The following is a 25719-nucleotide window of genomic DNA, read 5'->3' as shown; positions in this document are numbered from 1 at the left end:
CATGCCCTGCATAGACACCACATGTAAATATTTGTTGAGGTTAAAAGACTTGAAACATAACGACTGCAAATGACTCTCCTTTTTTCTTCTGGAGGGATACAAGCATGAGAGTCTGTGCAAACTTTCCTCCTTTTCTGCCCTAGTTCACTGTGACCCAGGCACCAGAGGAGCCTACCAGAAAAAAGTTTTCCTTCAGAATTACTAAGACTGAAATGGCTTTCTGAAAACCAATGAATAAAACTATGTATCTAAGAGAACCAAAGAGATTTGAAATGAGAGATCAGGACAAAAGGTTCAGCAAAGTCCCCAGCTAACCCTGCCAGGGGACAGAGCCACACCCACACTTGGCAACTGTACAATCTGGGAGTGGAGTGAAAACAGCTCGGCTCTCAACTGATGTTATTATTTATATCTCTCTTGACTCACCACAGTGCTTTGGCAGAAGAGCAAAGGGCCTAAATCAATACTCCTGAGTCATGAACAAACTTAAATTTTATAGCCCCTTGTCAGTCCCTGTGTAGTGCCAGCTATGACTGCACTACAGGGGACCACTCACACATCCTCTACACCAGCCCGAAAAATTCTCTAGGACTTCATATCTCTAGGGCCTAAGCCAAGCTTCAACTCACTTGGCTGGCATATAGTTGGCTTGCCAAAAATATTTGAACTAAATTCCAAATTTTCTCTGATTGGTCATGTTGAGAAAGTTTTATATTGCACTGTGTTGGCCACGTTGTGGGGAAACAGGCACTCACATGTGCTGCCATTGGGTGTGTGCACTGGGACGTCATTGATGGAAGGCAATGTCATGTAACTATCAAAGTTAAAAACGCATGTGCCCCTGGACCCAGAAAATTCTACAATAATGAGTTAGCACCCACCAAGCATTTACACATGCTGGGTACTTTCTGACACTGTACATATATGAATTCATATAATCCTCACAAAAGCCCTCTGACGTAGATGGTATCATTGCCCCAATATTACAGATGAGGAAGATCTAGTAAAGAGCTTTTAAAGGCCCAGGCATCTGGTTTAGGGTGAGCTTGCCTAACCGCTATACTACACTATATCCCTCTACAGAGCTAGCCACTGAAGTACTATCCATAACGGAGAAAACCTACTTAAATATCTATCACAAGGGAAAAGTTAAATACATTACAGTTTTTCTGGACAAGGGGATACTAGGCAGTTTTTCTTTAAAAAAAAAAATGAGGTTGATACGGAATTGTACTGATCTCCAAGCTATGAAAATTTAAGGTAGAAAAAGTAGAGCACAGGAGGGTATGCTACCATTTGTAGAAAAAAATAATATATTCATAATTATGCTTGCCTATGCATGGTATATAGCTCTGAGCAGATACACAAGAGGAGATTAAACAAAACAGACAGGAAACTAGAGAGAGGAGGACTGCTTTCCACTGGGTGCCTTTATATACACTCATGGATTAATGATTTGAAAAGAAAACAATTTAAAAGAACAAACCATACCTGCAAAGCACATAATAGTTGCCTAGGAGAAAGCACAGCACCCGATGTTTAATTCTATTACTAAATGTCCACCCAGTTTTAAAGCTGTTGGTTTATGAATGCTTCTCTCTTCCAGAACCTAGCTCAAAGGCTGGCACCTCCTAGTTATTCCACATATCACTGTGGAATGAATAAATGACACACATGCAGAGTTGAATCAAATGGAACTGATGTTCACTGAGGTTCCAAGTGCAGTTCTATGTATGAGGGGTGTGTATAGCTCTTTAGAAGCCAGGTTCATGAGAGATGATGTTCTAGACCGAGAAGGGCAGGAGGAGAGCCAAATTTCATGGTGAACCAACCCATGGTTGTCAACATGCACTAGTATTTTGAACTACTTCAGGACTCTTAGCTACAGCAGTGGTTCTCAACTGGAGGCAATTTTGTTCCCAGGAGACATTGGACAACATCTGAGAGACACTGGGGAAATGCTACTGGCATTTGGTGGGTAGTGGCTGGGGACGAGGCAGAGAAATCCTGAGTTGTCATAACAGCTCTGGCGCTTATTCTTCTGCCCTGGAATATACCTAGAACTTCTACATGTGTGTATTCTCCCCTGAAAATACAGCCAATGCACAATCTTCCTGAGCTTATCAACCTTATTTTCACTGGAATCTCATTGCTCAGGAGCCCAGCCAACTCCGTACCATCTTCCTGCCACAGTCACCTTGAGGAGCTGAGAAATATTGGAATATTTGGGGACAATCTTTCCGAGAAATCTCACAGGGTGCTGGTGGAAAGTTCAGCTGTCCCTGGGGCCAGTACTTCCAGAAGAATGCCAGCTCATGAGGCTGGGTCTTGAGAAACTGAGGGAGAATGAAAACACCTGCATATTTCTCAGGCAGACCCCATCAGAAAGGATGCAGTGCCCAAGATCAGGAAGGACCAGCCCCATCGAGGAAGGTGTGTCTGCTCCGCTGGCCTTCACCTGCAGGCATATGGGGGAGCCACGAGGGCTGCCCCAGCGTTCTCCCCCAGGCTGCGTGTCAGAGGGGGAAACACAGGGTGTCCTGGATGCCCGTCCCAACCCCAACACAGAGTTGAGGTCTGTTTTATCTGGGAGGCATCCTGGACATGTGTCGATACTCTCACAAGGAGAGTGGGGGATCAGAGCCACGGAGCCAATGGTTCTGTCCTGTCTTGGCTGCTCATATGCCTGTGACCATGGGGCAAGCCACCCAAATTCTCTGGCCTTCAGTTTCTTCCTCTGTAAAATCAGTGCCTTACAGAGTCATTGCAAAACTACAAAGTAGTTATAGATGGGGGCTGTGGCTAGAACCAACCAGGCCTCATATAAACGCTGTCATTTAAATCCATATCCACCATTTTTGGCTCATTTTTACCCCGGTGAATACGTCGTTAAGTATGGGCTATGCCATGGGGCTGCTGGCAGGACCAGGGCTCAAGCTCTGGAAGTCTGGGGTCAAGGGAGAGAAACTGCGATTCCTATAGACACTCAGGCACATGGATATTGTGAATAAGAGATGGGTGAGGATGAAGCAATGAGATACAGACTCGCTTACGTGTGTCTTCCCGACCGGAGTATGTACTGGGCTGAAAATTCGGGACAGTAATAAAATCAAATTTTACAGGTGGTGGGCTTTTGATGGCTCCTGGTGCAAAGGTTAATAGGGAATGCTGAACCAAGAGAGTCATTCAAGCCAGGACACTCAAATACCAACGTCACGGGAGTTATTTACGTGTTTGACATCATGCAACAAATGTTAAACAAGTGCTTACGTTCTGCACTAAATTGTGGCCCCGGAAAGATATACTCAAGTCCTAGCCCCCAATTCCTATTAATGGGACCTTATTTGTATATAAGCTTTGGTGGATATAATTAGTTGAGATGAAGTCATAGTGGATTCGAGTGGACCCCACGCAAGGGTCCCGGTGTCCGCAGAAGAATGCCATATGAAGACCCAGAGGCACAGACACAGGGCAGAAGGCCACGGGGGGACAGAGGCAGGGCTTGAAGCATCTGCAAACCATAGAACACCCCAGACTGCCAGCAGCCATCAGGAGCTGGTAGACAGGCATGCAGGAGACTCTCCCTCGGAGCCTCCAGAAGGAACCAACCTTGCTGACACCTTGACTTGGGCCGTCTAGCCTCCAAAACTGTGAGACAACCCATTTCTGTGGTTTAAGCCACCAAGTGTGTGGTAATTCATTATGGGGGCCCCAGGAAAGTAAAACAGCTTATCAGGAGCCGACAAAAGACTGCCAGGAACCAGCTTCCGCCCTGCAGTGGTGTCCCTACAAGGGCAGTCTCATGGGAAGGGCTAGTGTGACAGTAACTGATACCTCAGACGTGGGGCGAGGCGGCCAGGGGGCATTATTACGATGCTTCCTGCTGGGCGGAACCGAAGGGCGCCTCTGGGCGAGCACCCTTTTATCTGCCAGGCAAGCTGCTCTCAGACAGGGAGAGAAGATTGCATCTGACAAGCCTTGTTCTTTTTCAAACCACATGGATAATTACTCAGAACTCTATTTTCTTCATGGTTTTTGCAAATGGATTTTGTGGTTTGGTGGTTTTTTTTTTTTCCAGGCATTTTGGCAGCTCTGGGGGGGGTGGGGGGGGAATGAAAGAACCCATTAATGCTAGCACGTGTCACTGGGATGATGAAGTGCTGAGAGAAGAGAAATATCCTAATTAAAGCAGAAAAAAAAAAAAAAAAAAAAGAGGTTACCTGGGTCTCTAAAATGCTGCAATGCTGGCAGTCCAATTCCTGGGGCCTTTCTTTGCCTCTTCCGGGTCGTACCTTATTCTGTTGGATAAATTCTTCCAATCTTAAAACCTAAAATAGAAGAAAAGAAACACTTAGTAATGAGACAAAGTCCCATCTCCTGATAGGGTCATTAATCTGGGAAACCATTCTCCTGGGTGAATTGGTTCTGGGGACACTGCCCCATTAGACAACTTGTAAAGATGTTTCTGGAAAGGCCATTTCTAATTGGCTGGTTGCTTCTTCCTAAAAAAGATGAACATGGCAGGTTTATAGTACTCTATACTTCCCTTTAAATTATGTATATAAATACATTCATACAGGAGCTGTAGGGAGGTTTTCATATCATTTCTGGAAGGTCACTCTATTTCTTTTTTTAAAAAGTTAGTTGGTAAAAAAAAAAAAAAAAAAAAAAGTTAGTTGGTAAGGAATAGCAATAATTTTTAAGAATTATACCAAAGAAAGAGTGGCTAAAAGATGCTATTAAATCATATAGCCCTAATTATGATGATTATTGTTAGCCAATTAATTATATAGAGTATTTGATTAAACAAACTGGCTTCTAGAGTAAAGAAGAATGAGGTGTTCTAACTTAGATGTTGCTAACAAATCTTTGTGGGGGGCACCTGGGTGGCTCAGTGGTTGAATGACTGCCTTTGGCTCAGATTGTGATCCCGAGGTCCTGGGATCCAGTCCTGCATCAGGGTCCCCCATGGGGACCCTGCTTCTCCCTCTGCCTCAGCCTCTGCCTTCTCTGTGTCTCTCATGAATAAATAAATAAAATCTTTTAAAAAAAATCTTTGTAGGAAACCTAATATTTCTCAGGCCCCATGCCAGGTATGAGAAGGTAAGAGAGTGGGACAGAGCAAGAAGGTAAGAGAAAAAAATAGAGCCCATGCCTCCCAGGAGCTGTCATTTTATGGGGAAGGCAGACACATGGTTATAATCATGGAAACATTCAGAAGACAAAATAATAATAGTATCATTAATGATGTGTTTGCTCTGCCAGGCACAGACCTAAGTATTTTACAGTATAAACTCTTTTAATCCTCACAACAACTACTATGAGACACAAATTACTACAGAGAATTTACAGCAAAATACTCTGCCCAGGGGAGTCTAGGGCAGCTTTTGGGGCAGTGAAGGATGAATAGAAGTCCATCAGTGGAGAGGGTGAGAATGAACATTCCAGGCAGTAGGAACAGCAGGTGCAATGGCAGAGGAAGGTAGGATGTGTGCAAGGACTGAGGAAAGTTCCATGCAGGAGTGGGTGGGAGGAAACAGAGTCCTGGGGGGTAGTGGTGGGAATTAGGGTAGGCCCCAATTATGAAAAACATGGAAATTAAAGATCTGGGGGAAGGAGTAGTGGGGCCTTGAGCAGATTTGGGTTTTAGAAGGCTAGTTCTGGAATTAGCTGGTGCAGGGAGAATGTGGAGGCAGGGAGATACAGGCCAAGGCTCTTGCAAGACCCTAGGGAACATCAGAGAAAAATAAGATTATGAAAATATTTATACTGCATCTTGCTAAGGCTTATGAAATAGTCAAAGGAGTCCTATGCAATTGTTTATGTAACATCTATAAGAGGTAAAGAAAAAGAGTCTAGGTGAGCCATCCTGGGGGTCTGATAAAGAGAGGGGGGTACCGAGGCCCTCAGTGGTAGGACCTACAGAACTTAACAACTGACTGGATGAGACAATGGGAAAGGGTGGGGGCTCCAGATGAAGAAGGAGGAGCAGGAGAGGAGGAGGAGTTCAGGGCTGACTCTTCCATTTCTAGCTTTGTTTAGCGGGAGCACAGATGATGTCACCACTAGCATGGTGGGAGAAGTGAAGGATGAAGAGCAGGCCTGAGGTGCTCTGTCAAGGTCAGCCTCTGGGTTGTGCCAGCCACCTGTAGATACTCAGGTCCTAAATGATCTTCGGTCATCAAAGATGCTGCATACTGTGCTTGAGGGAGTATTTGCATAATGATTAAGAGTGGGGACTTCAGAGCCGCGTTATCCCGGTTAGTATCCTGGATAGTAGTATCCCGCTACTCATTACCTGTGTGGCTTTGAGGAAGTTATTTAGCTTCTCTGTGCCTCAGTTTACTCATCTGTAAACCAGGGATAAGAAGAGCACCCACCTTGTACAATGGTAGTGAGGATTAAATGTTAATATATATAAGCAGCTTTAGATAGTACCTTAATAGCAGGCAACAAAATTCACCACTGAAAGGGGTTGGCAGGGGCATTCAGAGAAATAGTCATAGGCAGGGGACCCCTGTGTCCCATGTCTGAAGCATGACTGGGCTGGTCCCACACACCTATGTGAAGCCTCCCTAAGCTCTGCAGAGCAGCGTAGCCCAGATCTAATGTGAAAATCAGCAGTGCAACTCAACAGGGAGGGAGCAGGAGGGGGAGAGAAATGGGCATCTTTCCTGGGCCACCACCTTGGGCTGAGGTGGAGCAGAAGCCTCTGGAGCACAGACTTTCCACCAGGACCTCTCCTCCAGAGCCCCTGATATACCAAGTCCAAGGCATGGCATGCCCACCTTTTAGAAAAATGATCACTTGTGACATAGAAGAAAAGGTTGGAGGAAAGCATAATGTGTACACGTGTCATTCAGCTGAAGAGATAACATATCATAAATACAGCTGCCACCTCCAAGCTTTGCCCTGATCCACCACCACCCTCTCTCCCTTCTAGAAACAACCACCGGTTCAGAATTTTCTGTCATTCTCCGGCATGTCTCCAGACTGAACTCCATTATGTATTCCTAAGCAATCCATACTGTTTTGCACACGGCTTCTAGATTCTTTATGATCTTATTTATCTATTCATGGGAGACACACACAGAGAGAGAGGCAGAGACATAGACAGACGGAGAACCAGGCTCCCACAAGGAGCCCGCTGTGGGACTCCATCCCAGGACCCCAGGATCACACCCTGAGCCAAAGGCAGACGCTCAATGGCTGAGCCACCCAGGCATCCCGGCTTTTAGATTCTTAAAAGCTTCCCCAGGAAGTTGTGGTGCTCGGTCAGGGCTGAGGAACCAATTTCATGGGCTCCTGAAGGGATGGTGGACTCAGGACTCATCTGGAAGGTGCGAAGGAGGGCAAGGAAGGAAAATGCTTTACAGTTTGGTGTGTGTGTGGGGCGTCTAATTAGGCTCAAGAATGAAACCTGTTTCCAATCCTTCCCATGAGTTCCCTCCATATAATGGTCAATAGGTCTTTTAAACTTTGACCTTGGGTGGTAGGTGGTCTGGACAGGTGAACCCACATGGCAAACTGTGATGTTCAGCTGGCCTACGGGCATTCCTCCCTTGCCTGCCTCCACTGTGCCTCCCCAGACTGGCCTCATGACACAGATGTTACCAATGGGAGGAGGAGTCCTTGGGAGCCCTCTGGGAGGGCTTGTGGTTTCCTGATGAAGTGTGCAGGCCTGGACATCACCGCCCCTCCCTGCTTTCTGGTGTAAATTTGGACCTGACAACAGAGTGATGACAGTCATTTTCCAAGCCTGGGGGAATCTGAGCTGACTTCTCCATTAGATGCAGTGGGCACAGGGCCTAGGGCCCACAGTACTTTTAGAAGCTATGACAATATCTGAATTTCTTTTAAAGTCAGAAGGTAAAAATGCAGCTTGGCTATATTAATTTTTATACCAATAAAATATAATTTTAATATTTTTTTCAATAGAGGAAGGAGCCCCATGAAGTCAAAAGCAGCAAATACCCAGGAAAGTGAGGACATAGCCCAGGGGGAGAAGAGACTATGGGAATCTAAAATATACTAGGCCTGATATCATCATTTAGCCACAGAATCAGCCCCAGCAGCCTGCTGCCTCCTTCTTTTATGTGAGACATTAAATGCCTCTTTGTTAAACCTCCATAAATCAGGCTCTCTGATACTCAAAGCTAAATTTATGCCCCTTGAGACAGATTTCTTGTCAGGCTGAAATCCTTTCCTTTCTTCCATGGACGCGGAATGTTTGGAAGTCAGGCCAGTTTTCTGAGATTCCTGGCAACTCAGTTAACCAAGACTCGTAATTCAGAATTTACCTCGAGCAGAGAATTCTGGAGCTTCACATTTAGGGCTGCTTTCTCTTCTTCCAGCTGCTTGATTTCATTTTCTGACTTCTTTTTCACTTCCTCCAACTGTGCTTCTACTTCCTAAATGATGATTAGAAGAGTTATTCATACAAGGTATGAATGCATAGACAGAACATGTACATATTCATACCCTGCCTCATCCCCAAGGGATTCAAAGAAGCTTACAACAAAGATCACAGGATACAAAATTAATATACAGAAATCCATTGCATCTCTACACAGTAATAATAAGGCCGTGGAAAGAGAAATTAAGAAAACAATCCCATTTACAATTGCACCAAAAAGAATAAAATACCTAGGAATAAAGTTTACCAAGGAAGTGAAAGACTTCTACTCTGAAAACTATAAAACATTGAAGAAATTGAAGACAACACAACAAATGGAAAGATAGTCCACGTTCACAGATCGGAAGAACAAATATTGTTAACATGTTCATACTACCCAAAGCAATCTACACATTTAATGTAATCCCTATCAAAATATCAGTAGCACTTTTCACAAAACTAGAACAAATAATCCTAAAGTTTGTAATTTGTATAGAACCACAAAAGACCCCAAATAGCCAACGTTATTTTGAAAAAGAATAAAACTAGAGGTATCACAATTCCATATTTCAAGATAAACTACAAAGCTGTAGTAATCAAGACAGTATGGTACTGGCACAAAAAGACACATAGATCAGTGAACAGAATAGAAAGCCCAGAAATAAGCCCACAATTATATGCCCAATTAATCCTTGACAAAGGAATCAAGAATATACAACAGGAAAAAGACCGTTTCAAATAAAAAAAAAAAAAAAAAAAGACCGTTTCTTCAACCAGTGGTGTTGGGAAAACTGGACAGCTACATGCAAAAGAATAAAACTAGACCGCTTTCTTATGCCATACAAAAAATAAATTAAAAATGGATTAAATACCTAAATGTAAGACCTGAAGCCATAAACATCCTAGAAGAGAATAAAGGCAGTAATTTCTCTGACATTGACCATAACAAAATTTTTCTAGATTTGCCTCCTAAGGCAAGAGAAAAAAGAAAAGCAAAAATAAACTACTGGGACTACATCAAAATAAAAAGCTTCTGCAAAGGAAATAATCAACAAAACTAAAAGACAATCTACTGAATAGGAGAAGATACTTGCAAATGACATATCCAATGAAGGGTTGGAATCCAAAATAAATAAAGAACATACAACGCAGGGTGCCAGGCTGGTTCAGTCTATAGAGTGTGTGACTCTTGATCTTGGGGTTGTAAGTTCGAGTGTCTCAATGAGTGTAGAGATTACTTACAAATAAAATCTTTTAAAAAATAAACATACAACACCAAAAAAGCAAATAATCCATTTAAAAATGGGCAGAAGACATGAACAGATATTTCTCCAAAGAAGACATCCAGATGACCAACAGACACATGAAAAGATGCTCCACACCGTTTATCATCAGGGAAATGCAAATCAAAACCACAATGAGGTATCACCTCATACCTGTCAGAACCTGTCAACAACACAAGAAACAGCAAGTGTTGGCAAGGATATGGAGAAAAATGAACCTCTGTGTACCATTGGTGGGAATGTGAAGTGAAGTCACGATGCAAAACAGCAAGGAGATCCTCAAAACATTAAAAATAGAATTACTATACGATCCAGTAATTAGACTATTGGCTATATACCCAAAGAATACAAAAAACGCTGGTTCAAAGGGATACACGCATCCCTGTGTTTATAGTAACATTATTTAAAATAGCCAAGTTATGGAAACACCCCATGTGTCCATTGACAGATGAATGGATAAAGAAGATATCACACACACACACACACACACACACGCACGCACGCACACAGGAATACTACTCAGCCATAAAAAGAAGGAAATCTTGCTATTTGCAGCAATATAGATGGATCTAGAGAGTATAATGTTAAGTGAAATAAGTCCGACTTAGAAAGACAAATACCATATGATTTTACTCACATGTGGAATTTAAGAAACAAAACAAACATACAGAGAAAAAAAGAGACAAATCAAAAAACAGACTCTTAACTACAGGGAACAAACAGATGGTTAGTGAAGGGGAGGTGAGTGGGAAAGAGTGTACTTATCATGATGAGCATTGAGTAATGTAAAGAATTGTTGAATCAGTATATTGTACACCTGAAACTAATATAACACTGTATGTTAACTATACTGAAATTAAATTTTTTAAAAATGATTGATTAATAACTTAAAAAGTCACTGGAATGAGTAAGTCTAGAGTAAGTAGCATTTTATATAAACCATTACTTCATTCTTGGCACTGACTTCTGTATCTCAGCTTTTATATTATTTAAAGGAAATAACTGTACAGTTATTAAATTTGACTTCAAGTTAAAAAAAGAAGTCTGCAATAGTCATAAAATATAAGAAAACATAAATTAGAAATACATAATAGGGTCAAAAGAAAACAAATGTTAAGATTATACCCCAAATCTGATATATATTAGGGTGGGACATGGTAGACATCTGGGTTTAGGTTTTATAGTGTCAAGTAAGAAAAGAATGCTCATTACTGACACAGTTCTCAGTGTTCCATAAGTCAAGAAGCCAACTATGTTCTCAGATGCAGGGAAATACTAAAATCAGAACAAAATTTTCTTGTGGTCTTCCCAACAGTTTCCATACTTTAGTCAAAATGATGGGACTCACGGGGTTGCTTCCTCCATGGTTCCTCACCACAGACTGACAGCTTTACACAGAAGATCCAGATAGAGGAATGTTCTGGGGACCATGTAAATGGCACAGCCTTTTAGCTGTGTGATCTTGAGCACATTTCCTACCCTCTCTATGACTCATTGTGTTCCTTCCATGCCCAGTACAGTTCTGGCTGGGTAAGGGATGGATAAATAATAAGTACTACTATTACTCTGATAGATGCCTACCATTTCCAATCTAGCTTATTTGGGGAGAAATCTTGTAAGTATCTAGAAGAGTGGATGAAATATTCTGTTCCTCTTAGTTGGCCTTTACAAGTAGATAACAGGTCATTGATTCAACAGATATTTATTGAAACTCCAGATACTTATTGAGACCTACCATGTGTCAAGCAATGTTCTCAGAGCTGGAGATAAGAAAAGACAAAACATCTACTTGCCAGGAGCTCATGTCGGCATAAAAGATGCAGCCAAGTCAATGGGTGCAATGTAGTACACGCCATTTTGTATGGCAACAAGCGCTCAGGAGAAATAACAAGGCAGGAAAAGGAGCTATGGAGGGTCGAGGGGATTGGGTTCAGTTCACATAGGTTGGCCAGACAAATCCTTGGGAGAAAGCGACTCTGGAGTAAAGGCCTGTGTTAAGGAAGAAGGCTAGCCAACGAGATGTCTTGGTGTGAGTACACCTGGACCTGCACAGGCCCTGGAATGTTCTAAGGACACAGAGGAGGCCTCTGTGACTGGAGTGGAGTGACAGAGGGGGAAGAGGATGTGAGGGTAAGAGGACACGGGGAAGACCACAGGAAGCCTCATACATTATGGTAAAGATAGATCGGTAAGATGAAAGCCAACATTTGGAAGTGGAGTGATATGACTCAGCTCTAGCAAAGTCACTTGGCTTCTGTCTTGAGGACAGACTGAAGGGGGGAGGGGGCAGGCAGGGCAGCAGGCAAGCCAGTGAGGATGCTCAGGCAGGAACCCAGGTGGGAGCTGAAGGGGGCTGGACCTGGCGACAGGCATAGAACCACAGATGTTTTCTCAGTAGACTGCTAGCATCTTGAAAAGGGAAGCATTCAGGACAACACCAAGGTTTCTAACTCAAGCAGGGGGACGATGGTGCTGCCATTAACACAGATGAGGAAGACAGAAGAAGAAGCAGGTTGGTGGACAGCAGGAGGAGCTCGTTGGGGACATGCTGAGTTTGAGACCTCTGTTATGTGTCCTGTGTGCAGGTGGACACATGGGTCTGGAAATCAGGAGAGAGTTCTGGATTACAGATATGCATCTGGGAGTCATCAGCATATAGAACATATTAAGCTACATGTTTGGATGAAAAGCTAGAGAAAATAAAAGAATACAGCAGAGATTCAAAAACAGAGAGCCCTGGGACACTCCAGTATTTTTGTGAAGTTGAGGTTATGTGCAGCTCTGGTCTTCTGTGCTGTCAATTGATTACAGACCTTTCGGCTCCCACGGCAAGCAAATGGAATAATAATAGCAGCTGACACTTACTGAGTGCCTACCGTTTGCCAGGTCCTTTATACAAATACTCACTTTGATCCCTCTGAAAATCCTATTAACTGTGTACTATTGTTGAAATTCCTTACATAACAAAGAAATGAAGCTTAAAGAGGTTAAATGACTTGCTCAAGGTTATGCAGCCAGTAAGTGAAGTCAAGATTTGAACTCAGCAAGGCTGACTGCTTGGCTGCACGACTTCTCTGCCGTCCTAAGGGAAATGGGGCATCCAGTTCAAACACCTGACTGAAAAGTCTTCTCACCTTTGTGACAGCAAAGTTAAGGGAGGCCCCATGGACAGGCCCCAGATGCAAAGCAGGGTGAAGAAGTTGGAAGCCCAGCCGTCAGGAACTAAAGCCTTGTTCTGTTTCCAAGGAGTGACAAGCACTTGAGCTGACATGGGAATGTGGGGGGCAAAGGCTTGTGTGACGGGTGATGATCCGAGATTAAATGGAAACCTGTCATTCACCCATTCAACCAATCAATATTAATTGAGTATTTATTATATTCTGAGTATTGAAGGAGCTAGGGATACAGTGACTGTGTGCTGGTCAATGTTAAGCAACTGGCTTCCTATCAATCAATAAATCAATCAAATTGATTTGTAGCATTTGTTGATTTCCATGGTCTAAGTGCTCCTACTGTGGCTGATTTCAAACTACTACCATGATCTCTCTGAACAGACAGTTGGGAAAAGATGTGACAACAGCCTCTCAGGAGTCAGTACAAGTTGGCTCTAACACATCACTGGATGTAGTAGTGAACAGGGTATCCCAGTGGGGAAAACAAGTAGTAAATAGGTTTTCATTATAATGAAATACAGTGACAGCTATGCTAAGGTAGGTACAGGGGGTACCAGACACTAGGCCAGGCAGGGGCAGCTTCTAGAAAGACCAATATTTAAACCAAGACCCATAGGATCAGTAGAAACTAGACAAAATGAGACAGGCCAATTTGGGAGTTGGTGCGGGGAGGGTTCCCTGTCAAAGGGGAGCTAGGCATTAAGGCCAAGAAGGGAAAGAATATCAAATGAATGATGAAAGGCTGGAGGACAGAATTGAACAGAGGAGTGGTGTGGGATGAAACCAGAGAGGCAGACAGGAGTCCAACCATGTAGAGTCTTAAAAACCACATGAAGGAATTTGAACTACACTGTGAAGATGATAGGGGACCTTTGGAGAGTTTGAAACCCAGGCTGAGTTCTCAGAAGATCCCCTTGGAATGGAGACTGGATTCAAGGAAGTATGGAGAGGGGACACAGGGAGACCAGTAAGGCGATCATTGCACAATCCAGCTAGAAATGGTGGGTGACCAACGTGCTACCGCCAAAGACAGAGGGAACTGGATATATTCCAGGGCCATTAAAGAAGTGGACAAATGGTTTGATAACTAATTGAATGTGACACATGAAGAAGAAGTCATGTCTGACTTGAGCATCTAAAGAGATGCTGCTACTGATCACCTGGAGGACACCCTTACACTTTATGTGGGGGCAAGTCCAGGTCAGGCCTGTGGCCCTGGGCTCAGTCACTCAGAAAAAAAGAGGGGTGCAATTAGACTGTAAGGTCACATGAGGTGGACACTGAGCATGGGTACAGTCTCTTCAGTAAATCTATGATCCCTTTTGCAGGGCTTGTTGTTTGGAGAGTTCATTTGCTAAAAATGGTATCTACATTATCCTTTTGTTTCCCAAACCCTCAGAAATGAACCCATCCTCTCAGCAAAATTCTGATGTTTTTATTTCATTGATTAGCTTCTTAGTCACCAGTCACTGAAACTTTTGTTGAACAAAAGTTTCGTTAAACATACCTCCTGGTAGAGACACTCACTAACTCTGCCAAAGCATGCTCACTGTCATGACAGTATAGACCCTTGTTAGAAAGATTCTTAGCAGAAAGCAGTGGCTATTTCTAATTTTACACAGCCTAACATCCCAGGGTTTGGAATCAATTACAGCTTCAGCTGTTGCCTTGACAAATGGACCTAAAGTGAAAAAAAAGTCCCCACAGATGGAAAAGGCTGACAGGCACACTGAGAAGAGGGAGTTCAGGAGGACACTTTGGGCATAAGCAAGTGGGAGAATGAGGCCACTTGCTGATGGGGAGTCAGGGTGACCATCTCTGTGGATTTGCACACCATTGTCCCATGGCATTTCCTTCATTTTTCACAGTGGAAAACATGTCTACAAGGGTTTCTTTCTTTTTTTTTTTAATTTTTATTTATTTATGATAGTCACACAGGGAGAGAGAGAGAGGCAGAGACATAGGAAGAGGGAGAAGCAGGCTCCATGCACTGGGAGCCCGACGTGAGATTCTATCCCGGGTCTCAAGGATCGCGCCCTGGGCCAAAGGCAGGTGCCAAACCGCTGCGCCACCCAGGGATCCCTCTACAAGGGTTTCTACAAGTGCTGTGCAACCATGCTCCCTTCAGGCTGGCTGTCCTGTGACAGAACGCTGTTTCCAGTGAGTCAGCCCAGGGCACCTCTGCAGCTGCAGCCAGGCCACCCACCCCAGCCCACCACCCTGCAGTCCAGTCCTCCTGCCTCTGTCGCAGTGAGGAGCATGGCATGAACAGCGTGAGTTCATCTTCAGTTTTCTGTTGTGGAACTGAAATGCCTGACTTTGAGAGTGTGGTTCAGGCCACCACTTACATTTTTAAAAAACTGACTTCTGTGTAGCATAACTTCAGGGTTATTTTGGCAAAAGAATTTCTCGAAGATAGATTTTCATTAGCCCTGAGTGGATGGACTCCTCTGCCTGTGGGGCCAGACATGATGGCATGTAAGGTAGGCATTCTGGGTGTAGACAGATTCAGATTGAAATGCCCAATCCATGCTTTGGAAAGCATGAGGATATTCCCTTCCTTCTATTTGGGAGTGACGTGAAAAATTAAGTTACTGCAGCAGTTCTGTGTCACCTGGGTTCTTCAGTGTAAGTGGAGAAGCTGGCCTTGGCTAACCTGAGCAGGAGGGAATCTTCAAGAGGCAGGTACTTGGGACTCACAGCTGGGCCAGGCCTCAGAATGGTCCTGGGTTGCTGCCAGGAGGGAGAGCCCTCCACCAGATCCTTGGTCCTGGAGTCACTGGCTGGGGGTCCACTTCCCTGAGGGATGTGGGAGACCCCAAGCCTGCCCCAGAGTGATGTAGAGGAAGGAGAGACTGACCTTTGGGGCTTCCAGGTGGGCTGACCACCAGGCTTTTCTTCCCCTATAACTATGCTTTGGTGATGGGAATGAGGGCAGAGGTCATTCCCAAGTTGGAAATTGGGGGTGGGTGGGTAGGGATGGGAATGTGTGCCCCATCTCATGTCAGTGCAGTGCCCTACATTGGCAGAGCCAGTCCATCCATCTTCAGGGCTTGAATCCTGGCCCAGGCTCCCTCTAGGGCGTTGGGGGTGGCATTGGGTGGATGAGGCCTGGGATGAGGACACTAGTAAGACAGGGCCACTTTGATTTAAGTTTTGAGCAAATCCAACATCAATGCCAACCATCCCAGTAAGCCCATCTCTCCTGATTTCCACCAGCATACTCTTATTTTTCTCAATTGTGCTTAACACACAGAAGCAGACACTTCTGAGGACTCCCCACTCCCAAACAGCGTTTTGGTCACTATAAAGTTCTCATCCATCCTTAGAAATAAATTCAGCAAACAACATGTTTTTAGTTGTCATGTGCCCTCATTGCTGCCTGCAGGGAATAATGCCATGATGATGTGACTTTCCACATGGTTTGTCCTCTAATTTCCCAGTTGCATCTGGCCAGGCCGAGCAGCTGTTGTTCTGACCAGGCTCTGATTTGCTCCTTCTAGTTTGAGCACCTAACTGGGACGGCACTTGCAGCCACACTTCTGGAGACCAATCACCTGCTGATACACCAGATTTAAGAAGATCCAGTCTCTTAACATAACATCCCAAATATCCAGGATATAATTAAGAACATTCATCATACAAAGGACAAGAAAAATGTCATCTTAAACAAGTTAGACTATCCAAAGACCCCAAAAGCCGAGATCCTGATGGATCTTAAAGTAGCCATCATAAAAATGCTTCAACAAGCAATCAAATATCCTTGAAACAAAAGAAGAATAGTAAACCTCAGCAAAGGGGATCCCTGGGTGGCGCAGCGGTTTGGCGCCTGCCTTTGGCCCAGGGCGCGATCCTGGAGACCCGGGATCGAATCCCACGTCAGGCTCCTGGTGCATGGAGCCTGCTTCTCTCTCTGCCTGTGTCTCTGCCTCTCTCTCTCTCTGTGTGTGTGACTATCATAGATAAAAAAAAAAAAAAAAGTAAACCTCAGCAAAGAAACAGAAGATACAAAGAAGAACTAAATCGAAATGTAGAACTGGAAAAATACAATAACTGAACATTTTAAAAACACAGTAAATAGGCTCAATATAGCAGGATGGAGAGGAATCTAGAGGAGAGTCATAAAGTGGAAGACAGAACTATAGAAATTATCTCATCAGAACAACAGAGATAAAATGACTGAAAAAAAAAAGAAAAGGAAAGGAAGAAAGAACTGAACCTGTGAAAATGTAGCAAAAACTATAGTATTTGTTAGAAAAGTAATTTCTGTTGTTTAAGCCCATAGGGCTTGGTGAGTACTTAGAAACGGTATCAAAAGCATGATCCATAAAAGAAAGCACTTGATAAGCTGGATTTTATCAAAGGTAAAAACTTTTGGGGGGCCTGGGTGGTGCAGTCAGGTAGGTGTCCAACTCTTGGTTTCAGCTCAGGTCATGATCTCAGGGTCGTGGGATTGGGCTCTGCACTCAGCATGGAGTCTGCCTGAGATTCTCTCCTTCGCCCTTTGCCCCTCCTCCTCACTTATGTCCCCCCCCCCCCCGATAATAAATATATAAATCTTTTTAAACAAAGTGAAAACGTTTGCCCTATTAAAGATCCTGCTAGTATCTTTCTCCTCTAGAGAAGAGGAGAACATATTTGCAAACTGCATATCTGACAAAAATGTGTATCTAGAATATATCAGGATCTCTCAAAACTCAACAGGAAAAAACCCCATGAAATACCAAGTAGAAAATGGTCAAAAGACATGAACAGACATTTCACCAAAAGGACTATACAGATGGCAAATAAGTACACGAGAAGATATTCAACATCACTAGCCATTAGGGAAATGCAAACAAAAACCTTTGTATCACTACCCACCTGTGAGGACAGCTGGTTAAAATAAAAACTGGTAAAAACATCAAATGCTAGAAAGAATGTGGATCTCTCATACATTACTGGTGGGATGCAAATGGTATAGTCACTCTAGTAAGATAGTTTGATAGGTTCTTCAAAAGCTAAATATAAACCCTACAACCCAAAAAACATGCTCCTGCACATTTATCCCAGAGAATGAAAAATTAAGTTCACACAAAATACTGTGCACAAATGTTCACTATGTGTTTACCCATAAGGCTGGAAACAACCGAAATGTCCCCCAAAGGTGAATGGATGATCAAACGGTAATATGTCCAGAATATGGAACCCAACTCAGCATTAAAGAAGAAAGAATTATTGATATACACAACTTGGATGGATCTCAGGGGCATTATGCTGAGTGAAAATGAAAAAAACCAACCACCCTCAAAAGGTCACAGCTGTAGGATTTCACTCATGTAACATTCTCAAAAGAGCAAAACTCTCAAGATGTAGAACAGATTGGTAGTGGCCACAGGCAGGAGGGGTGGGGGCAAAGGTGGGTTCATGAGGGAGATCTTCATGCTGACAGAGCAGTTCTGCACCTGGATTGTGCTGTTGCTTATGTGAATGTACGTGATAAAATTATAGAACCAGACACACACGTGATGCCAATGTCAGTTTCCTGGTGCTAACACTGCTCTGCAGTGATGTAAGATGTCACCACTGGGGTAAAATGGGTGATAGGTGTCTTTCTGAAGGGACCTTTCTGTATTACCTGCAGCTTCCTGTGGATCTATAAATCTATCTATCTATCGATCGATCGATCGATCTATCTATCCTGATGCTGTACCTGTCAACACATTCCAGATTAGCTCCCTAAAGCTAGCCTTCCCACCCTGGCTCTTTGGAACCCAAGGCTTCCTTGTGGGCCCAGTGGGCCCACCATGTGGGTGCCAAGCAGTGGTGGAGGAGGCAGGAGGGATCTAGCATTGGGTTGTGGCTAGGAAGGTGCTGGGCTGGGGCACTCTGTGACCAATAGGGCAAAGAAGGACAGGTGTGGGGCCAAGGCAGTGCCCAGTGTGCCCTCCTCCCAGAGCTGATGCTCTGCCTTCAAGAAGGAAAGGGCCAGGACAGGAAGTAGCTTAAGTGAACCCTCCTGCCCTCCCTCTGCCCCATCCAGACTCCATCTGTCCTTTGACCCTGCAAATCCCCTCCCCAACCTGCCATCTCCTGCCTCTTCCCACTCACCCTCTGACCTCCACTCCCACCAGAGTTGTCTGCATTTGACAGATAAAGGATGAGGACTCAGAAGGGGTGAGCAGCTCCAGAATACACCCCCAAAGTGGTGTACTGGTCCCTTTGTCTCCAGAAAGCTGCTATGTCTGGGGACCTGGGGAGCGTGAGCTGAGTCTGAGCAGCTAAGCAGAGGACATTCTCAATGCTGGGTCGCAGAAGTGATCCACCTGCCCCTCAAGTCCCAGTTACCTGAACTCTACCACCCTCCCCACTGGCTCCCACAACCAGCAACTCTCAAAATGACTTAGGCACCACCATCTTAGAAGCACAGCCTGCCTCTCACCCAAATCTCTATCAAGTTCATCTTTCCCCCCTGCCCCCATACCTAGCTTCTTCACCACTCTCCTTAGTGTACCCCCGGATGCTAGGAATGCATTGACCTGAATGCCACCCGGGTGCCACAATTTGAGTCTGTTCACCTCCACCTTGGCTGGAGCTGCAGGTGGGCCCCAGCTCACTGGGATCCACACTTCACTTGAGCTCCCACCCCACTGCCCCTGGAGCTGGAGCTGGAAAGACCCGGTTTCCTCCTCCTTCCCCACCTCCCAAGCATCCAATTCATCATCTGTTCCAGCTCTGCCTCTTAGAAGGGACCACCACCCTCTGGGTCCACAGACACCCTCCAGCTTCCCAGATGCACCTGTTCCCACCTGTGTCCTGCTCTGCCTCGTTACCTCCATCCAGTCCTACACCTAGAGCAGCAGAGCAAATTCCACATCTCTCCCTGCAACCCTGCAGTGCTTCCTTGGCTCAGAGCATGCAGCCCACCATCCCACCTTCTCCAGGCTCTACCTACTGTCCTCACTGCACACCACTTTCCTCAGAGAGAGGGAATGGCCTCCCCCTCTGGCCTTCTCCACCCTGGTCTTCATCTTACATGTGCTCTTTGAAGACCCACATCAGGCGGGAGCCTGCAGTTGAGAAGCACCTGCTGTTGTGACTGGAGTTAGCAGCCATAACATCAGAGTCCAAACCCAAGTTTAATATAAACTGGTTTAATATAAACTGGTTCTGGGCCAGAAATGGTCTCTGCAGAATTACCTGTGTGAGGATATTCTGCTTCTCTTTTCTATCAGAATGGCACCCACCTCAGTGGTTGGCTTTGAGATCTAGAGGAGTCAGCATGTGTGAAAGTGGTGACAAGGACGGGCAGGTTGTGCTCAGTGTCAGCTCTCTATGGAGAGCCATGGAGACCCCTGCCCACCCTCTGGAGAACACAGTGACTTGTGATGCCTGGTGTGCCTATAATTTCAGGGTGTGCATTGCAATCACCCAGGGATTGTTTATTTTAAATAAATTATGTTTATGTGATTAAAGTGTTTAAAGTTCATATAAATCTTGAAATTCATGTCACTTCCCACTCCAGGAGGTGAACCACAGTCCACCCCAGCTCCTTTTCTCTGCCCTCCTGGGTAGGGGGGTAGATGGGGACATCACCATTTCCATGGGCAAACGCTTCCAGGAAGCCATGCATGTTGCTGGCGGAGCTCTCCAGCTCATGGACATCAGCCTGCCTCTGACCCCACTGCTTCGCCTGTCCTTGGAAGCCTCCACTCCCCCTCCAGGCAGGAGCACCTGTCCTGAGCCTGGAGAAGCTCAACCTATGCCTCCTCTATGCTCACGGCCTGAGTCTCATCTGGAACTTGCTCCCAGCCTCCTCATGCTGTGGCCAGGGGAGCCGAACTCTAGGGCAAGGCATTCAATTATGTTCTTGTGATACCCAGTGACAAAGCAGATTTCTCAGTCTTTGGTTTCCTTCTTCACACACTAAGAGCAAATCTTTTAGCTCAGACACTTTCTGAAAGAGAGATTTATTCCTTTCCCTCTTTTATTAAAAGCTTCTTTCACAAGTTCCAACTTTCTGTCGAATGTGTCAGATTTCTCGATGCATTTCATTTCCACAGGCAGGCCTCCCAGGTTTTGGCCTCTCTCATTTAAGGCATGGTGTCTTTTGCTCCCTCCAAAGAGAACTCCCCAGAAGATGAAGGCTTCCCAAATGACATGCCACCAGGATACCAGGCTGAAGTTGGTCCCAGGCCAGAGGTCTGAGGGCCAGGCCCACCAGTATGTCCACACAGTGACCTAATATGGGGATGGCAATCTGAGTGGTTCCAAGCGCTGGTCAGGCCTCGGCATTCAGCCACAACTGAGTGACATTTGGAGGGGCCAGCCACAGAGGGAGGAACCTCTACCTTCACAGTCTCTGTCCTGGCTCCTCCACTGGAGGAGATGTCCAGGGGACTCATTTTTCCCTGCACTAAACTCTTGGACAGCCAGGCATCCAAGGGAATCTCTGGCCCTATGCTAAGTTGGGTGGAATTCCTGGACTGTCAAGTGTCTGGTAGCCTCATTCATCCTTTGTTGAGCTGGGGTGGTAGAGCTTCTAGTTGGTGAGGTGTCCAGGGGACTCTTTTGCCCTGTGGTGAGCTGGGTCAGAGGGCTCTGGCTTGAAGGGTTTGCATTCAGCTCATTGTCCAGGGGATTTGTTTATCCTGTGCTGAGCAGGGTTGGAAAATCCCTGGTCCATTGGGTGTTCATGGGCCTCATCTGCCCTGTGTTGAGTCACGTCCAAGGTCTCCCAGTCACTTGGCTATACAGGGGCTCATTGCCCTGAACTGAGCCAGGTTATAGGGCTCACAAGAGGCTCCCAAACAGCGGAGTCTGTGACACTCACTTTGACCTATAAAATGGGCGAGTGGGCTTGTGGTTGTCTGGGTGGCCAGGGGACTCATTTGTCCTTTGCTGATTGGTAGGAGAGCTTCTGGTCTGCAGCATGTCCAGGGAACTCATTTGCCTCACCCTGAGCAGGGTGGGGTGGCTCCTAGTTGGAGGGCTCCTACTAGGTCAGATATCTGGGGAATTCATTTGGTCCATTCTACGGGGGTCAAAGTAGTCCTGGTCCCAGAGTGCCCCTTCAGCCTGTTGTCCTGGGGACCCCTTTGTCCTGTGCAAGTAGGTTCAGAGAATTCTCCATCAGCAAGGTATCCAGGGAATTATTTTGCTCTGTGCTGAACTGGGTTGGTGGGCTCCTGATGGGCCCAGTGTCTGGAGGACTCCATAGCCCTGTGCTAAATTGATCCAGAGAATTCCCCACTGGCCAGGGGTGGAAGGGACTCAATTGCCTTGTGCTGATTTGGGTCAGAAGGCTAGTGGTTGGCTGAATATCTGGGGGATTTGTTCACCCTGTGCTGATCTGGGTCAGTGGGCTCCTGGTCAGTGGGCTCCTGATTGGCCCAGCTAGAAGACATGATGCCTGTGCTCTGCTGAGCTAGAAGGTTCCCAGATGGCTCAGTGTCCAGGCAACTTGTTTTCATCATGCCAAGCTGGGACAGAGGGCCTGTGGTACAAGGGTGCCCAGTGGGCCCACTGTTCTGGAGACATTAGCTCTATGCTGAGTTAGTTCAGAGAATTCCATTGGCCAGGGGTCCAAGGGTCTTGCTTGCCTTGTGCTGACCTGGGTCAACGGGCTTGTCATCAGCCAGGTGTCCAGGGAATTAGTTTAGCCTGTGCTGAACCTGTTGCCCTGTGCTCTGCTGAGTTGGAGGGCTCCTGGTTGGCCTAGTGTTCAGGCAACTTGTTGACTCCATGCTGACCTGGGTTAGAGGGCTTTGGGAACAAGGACACCCAGTGGGCCCACTGTCCTTGGAACTGGTTAGGCTTTTGCTAAGTTGGTTCAGAAAATTTCTCATCAGCCAGGGCTCCAGAGGACTGGCTTGCCCTGAAATGATGTGGGTCAAAGGGCTGGTCATTAGCCAGGTGTCCAGGGAATTAGCTGGCTCTGTGCTGAACTGGGTCAGTGGGCTCCTGGGTGGGCCCACTGTCTGGTGGTGTCCATTGTCCTGTACTGAGTTGGTTCAGAGAATTCCTCATTGGTGGAGAGTGCAGGGGACTTGATTGCCTTGTGGCTGATCAGGGTCAGTTAGTTCCTGGTTGAGGGGCTCCTGGTTGGCTCCTCAGCTGATTGATTGCCCTGTGCTCTGCTGAGTTGGAGAACTCCTTGTACGTCCAGGTAACTTTTTTGTGCCACACTGAGCTGGGTCAGAGGCTGTTACTATGAGGGTGCCCACTGCCCTGGGGACTGGTTAGCCCTATGCTGAGTTTGGAGCATTCTCCATCAGTCGGGGGACTTGGTAGCCTTGTGCTCATCTTCATCAAAAAGCCTGCCATCAGCCCAGTGTCCAGGGGATTAGTTTGCCCTGTGCTGAACCGAGCTGGTGAGCTTCTGGTAGGCCCAGGGTCTGGGGGACTCCATAGCGCTGTGCTAAGTTGGTCAGAGAACTCCCCAACGGCCAAGGGTCTGGGAGACGGTTCATCTTCTACTGATGGGCTGGAAAGCTTGGCATCACCTGGGTGTCCAGGAGATTCATCCTGTTCATCCTGTGAAGAGCTAGGTCACTGGGCTCCTGGTTGGCTTAGTGTCTGGTGGACTTAAGTGCCCTGTGTTCTGCTGCGTTGAGGGCTCCCAGTTGGAAGGCTCTTGGTAGGCCCAGTGTCTAGGCAACTTGTTTACCCCATGGTGGGCTGGGGCAGAAGGCTTTGGCAGAAGGGGGCCTAGTGGGCTCACTGTTCTGAGGACTTGTTAGCCCTGTACTGAGTTGATTTAGAGAATTACCCATTGTCTGGAGGTCCAGGGGATTTGGTTGCCTAGTGATGATCTAGGTCAATGGCTCGTGGTCAAAGGGCTCTTGGTTGGTCCAGCTGGAAGACTCAATTGTCTTGTGCTCTGTTGATTTGGAGGGCTCCCAGTTGGAGGGCTCCTGGCAAGCCTAGCATCCTGGAGACTTGTTGGCCCACGCTGAGTTGGGTCAGAGACCTCCACATCAGCTATATTTCTGGGAGATTCTTTCAGAGAATCTGTGCTGTGGGGTTGGTGGGCTCCCACTTGTACTGTGGGGTTGGTGTGCTCCCACTTCTACATGTGTCTAGAGGATTAGCTTCTCCTGTGTTGACCCTGGAAACGAAGCTCCAGCTCAGCAGAATGTCCAGGGGATCCTCAGGACATGCCACTGGCTTCCCTGTGCTGAGCCAGGTTATGACCCCAGAGGATTAGAGGAGCTCTGCCCGACTGGATGAGGATACGTTAAACTGTGCTTCTCAGAGCCCCCCACCTTTTTGCCAAATAGGACTGATTAAGGGGGTGGTCTGGCCAGCCCTGCTGCGGGGCTTGGGTCCAGGTGATGCCCAGTGCTGGTATAAAGACTTACAGGATCCCAGAGGGGCAGAAAGGTAGAAGTGCACATGAAGTGGAGTGAATAGTGTGGGTGAGAGGCTGGGGTAGGACCAGTCAGGGAGAAGTTGCCAGTGGCAGGAATGCAGAACCTGGAAGAGAACCCGAGTTGAAGCTGCTGCAACAGAGGGGCCCTCTCTGCCTCCAGCGATGCCTTTGGCAGGTGCTGGACTTTTCTCTCTTTTCTTTTAAGATTTTATTTATTTATTTATGAGAGAGAGAGAGAGAGAATGATAGAAAGGGAGAGACATAGGCAGAGGGAGAAGCAGGCTCCCTGCAGGGATCTGATGCAGGACTTGATCCCAGGATCCCAGGATCACGACCTGAGCCAAAGGCAGACACTCAACCACTGAGCCACCCAGGCATGCCTGGTGCTGGGCTTTTCTAACAGCCAGGGTTCATCCCAATGCCTCCTGTGGGAACCACTGCGCCCCAGCCAATCACCAGGAGGCTCTCAGCTTGGTCTTGTTCATGCGGTCAATCACCAGGAAACTCAGCTGGTCAATCATCAGGTGGCTCTCACCATGGCCCACATGACATCATCACCTGGACTTCATATTTTTAAAGGAAAATATGTTAACTTGTTTTTAGAAGAAACATTACTGTTTGGAATGTATTTATAATAAAGTTCATGGGGCAGCAGCAAGAGTCAATGAGTACAAAGTCAAAGACGTCACTCGGAATCACCATCAGTAATCGTAATAACACCAATCTTAATCAATACATGGGGCATTACACCCCACAAAGGGTCACACTTCAGTAGTAAAGCTAAAATGGCACCAGAGCAAATGTTACTCTAAACTTATCCTAAAAAAAATTTTAAAAGCCTATAAAATGGTACCTTTTAACAATAAAAAGAATAAGTCTGGCAAGGATGAAGCTGGTTCACAAGTAATTTAACTGCTCGCTGAAACAAAATTCAGCCCTCATAATATGGTGATAACAAAATGAAGTGTTTCAACACGTTAACATTCTAAATGCTTAATGTCCAGTGTCCAATGAAACATTACTAAATATCCAAAGAAGCTTGAAAATGGGACTTGAATCATACCCAGGAGAAAATTCAACCAGAGGGAAAAAAAACAAACCCCAAATGACAGATAAGAATGCTAAAAGAGCCAATTATAAACATGCCCAAGAATTTAAAGGAAAATAAATATAATGAGGAGAGAAAGGGAGACGGTAAAGGAGGATCAAATAGAATTTTGGAAATGAAAAAATAAACCAAATAGGCTTTTAAAAAATTATATGATGCACAAAAAGAAAAAAGATGAATGAGCCTGAAGCTATAGCAACAAAAACTTTCCAAACTGAAGCACAGAGAGACAAGGAGACCAAAAATAAATGGAACAGAGCTTCAGTGACTCGTAGGACAGTATAAGAAGGAGGGGAGTTCGAAGGAGGTAATGGCCTTAAAATTTCCAAACTAGAAAAAACTATAAACCCACAGATCCAGGACATTCAATGAACCCCAAGCAGAAAAACATACATGCAGAAACTCAT

At 45.8% G+C, this 25719-nt stretch overlaps 1 protein-coding gene across 2 annotated transcripts in view; it reads right to left on the bottom strand.

The window, feature by feature from the left end:
• FAM184B (family with sequence similarity 184 member B) overlaps window positions 1–25719 on the bottom strand; it is a 133991-nt gene that overhangs the window by 38133 nt on the left and 70139 nt on the right. For both annotated transcript variants that reach the window (XM_025998726.2, XM_072737729.1), the window contains exons 6-7: window positions 8301–8411; window positions 4221–4328 (exon numbers count right to left, since the gene is read on the bottom strand). In XM_025998726.2, the coding sequence (XP_025854511.2) occupies window positions 4221–4328; window positions 8301–8411 (219 nt within the window). The remainder of the gene's footprint in view (window positions 1–4220; window positions 4329–8300; window positions 8412–25719) is intronic.

The sequence above is a fragment of the Vulpes vulpes genome, chromosome 14 (genome assembly GCF_048418805.1).
Source record: "Vulpes vulpes isolate BD-2025 chromosome 14, VulVul3, whole genome shotgun sequence".
Taxonomy (NCBI): Eukaryota; Metazoa; Chordata; class Mammalia; order Carnivora; family Canidae; genus Vulpes; species Vulpes vulpes.
Note: the sequence above shows the minus strand (reverse complement) of the source record. Positions and strands in the feature narration are given on the sequence as shown.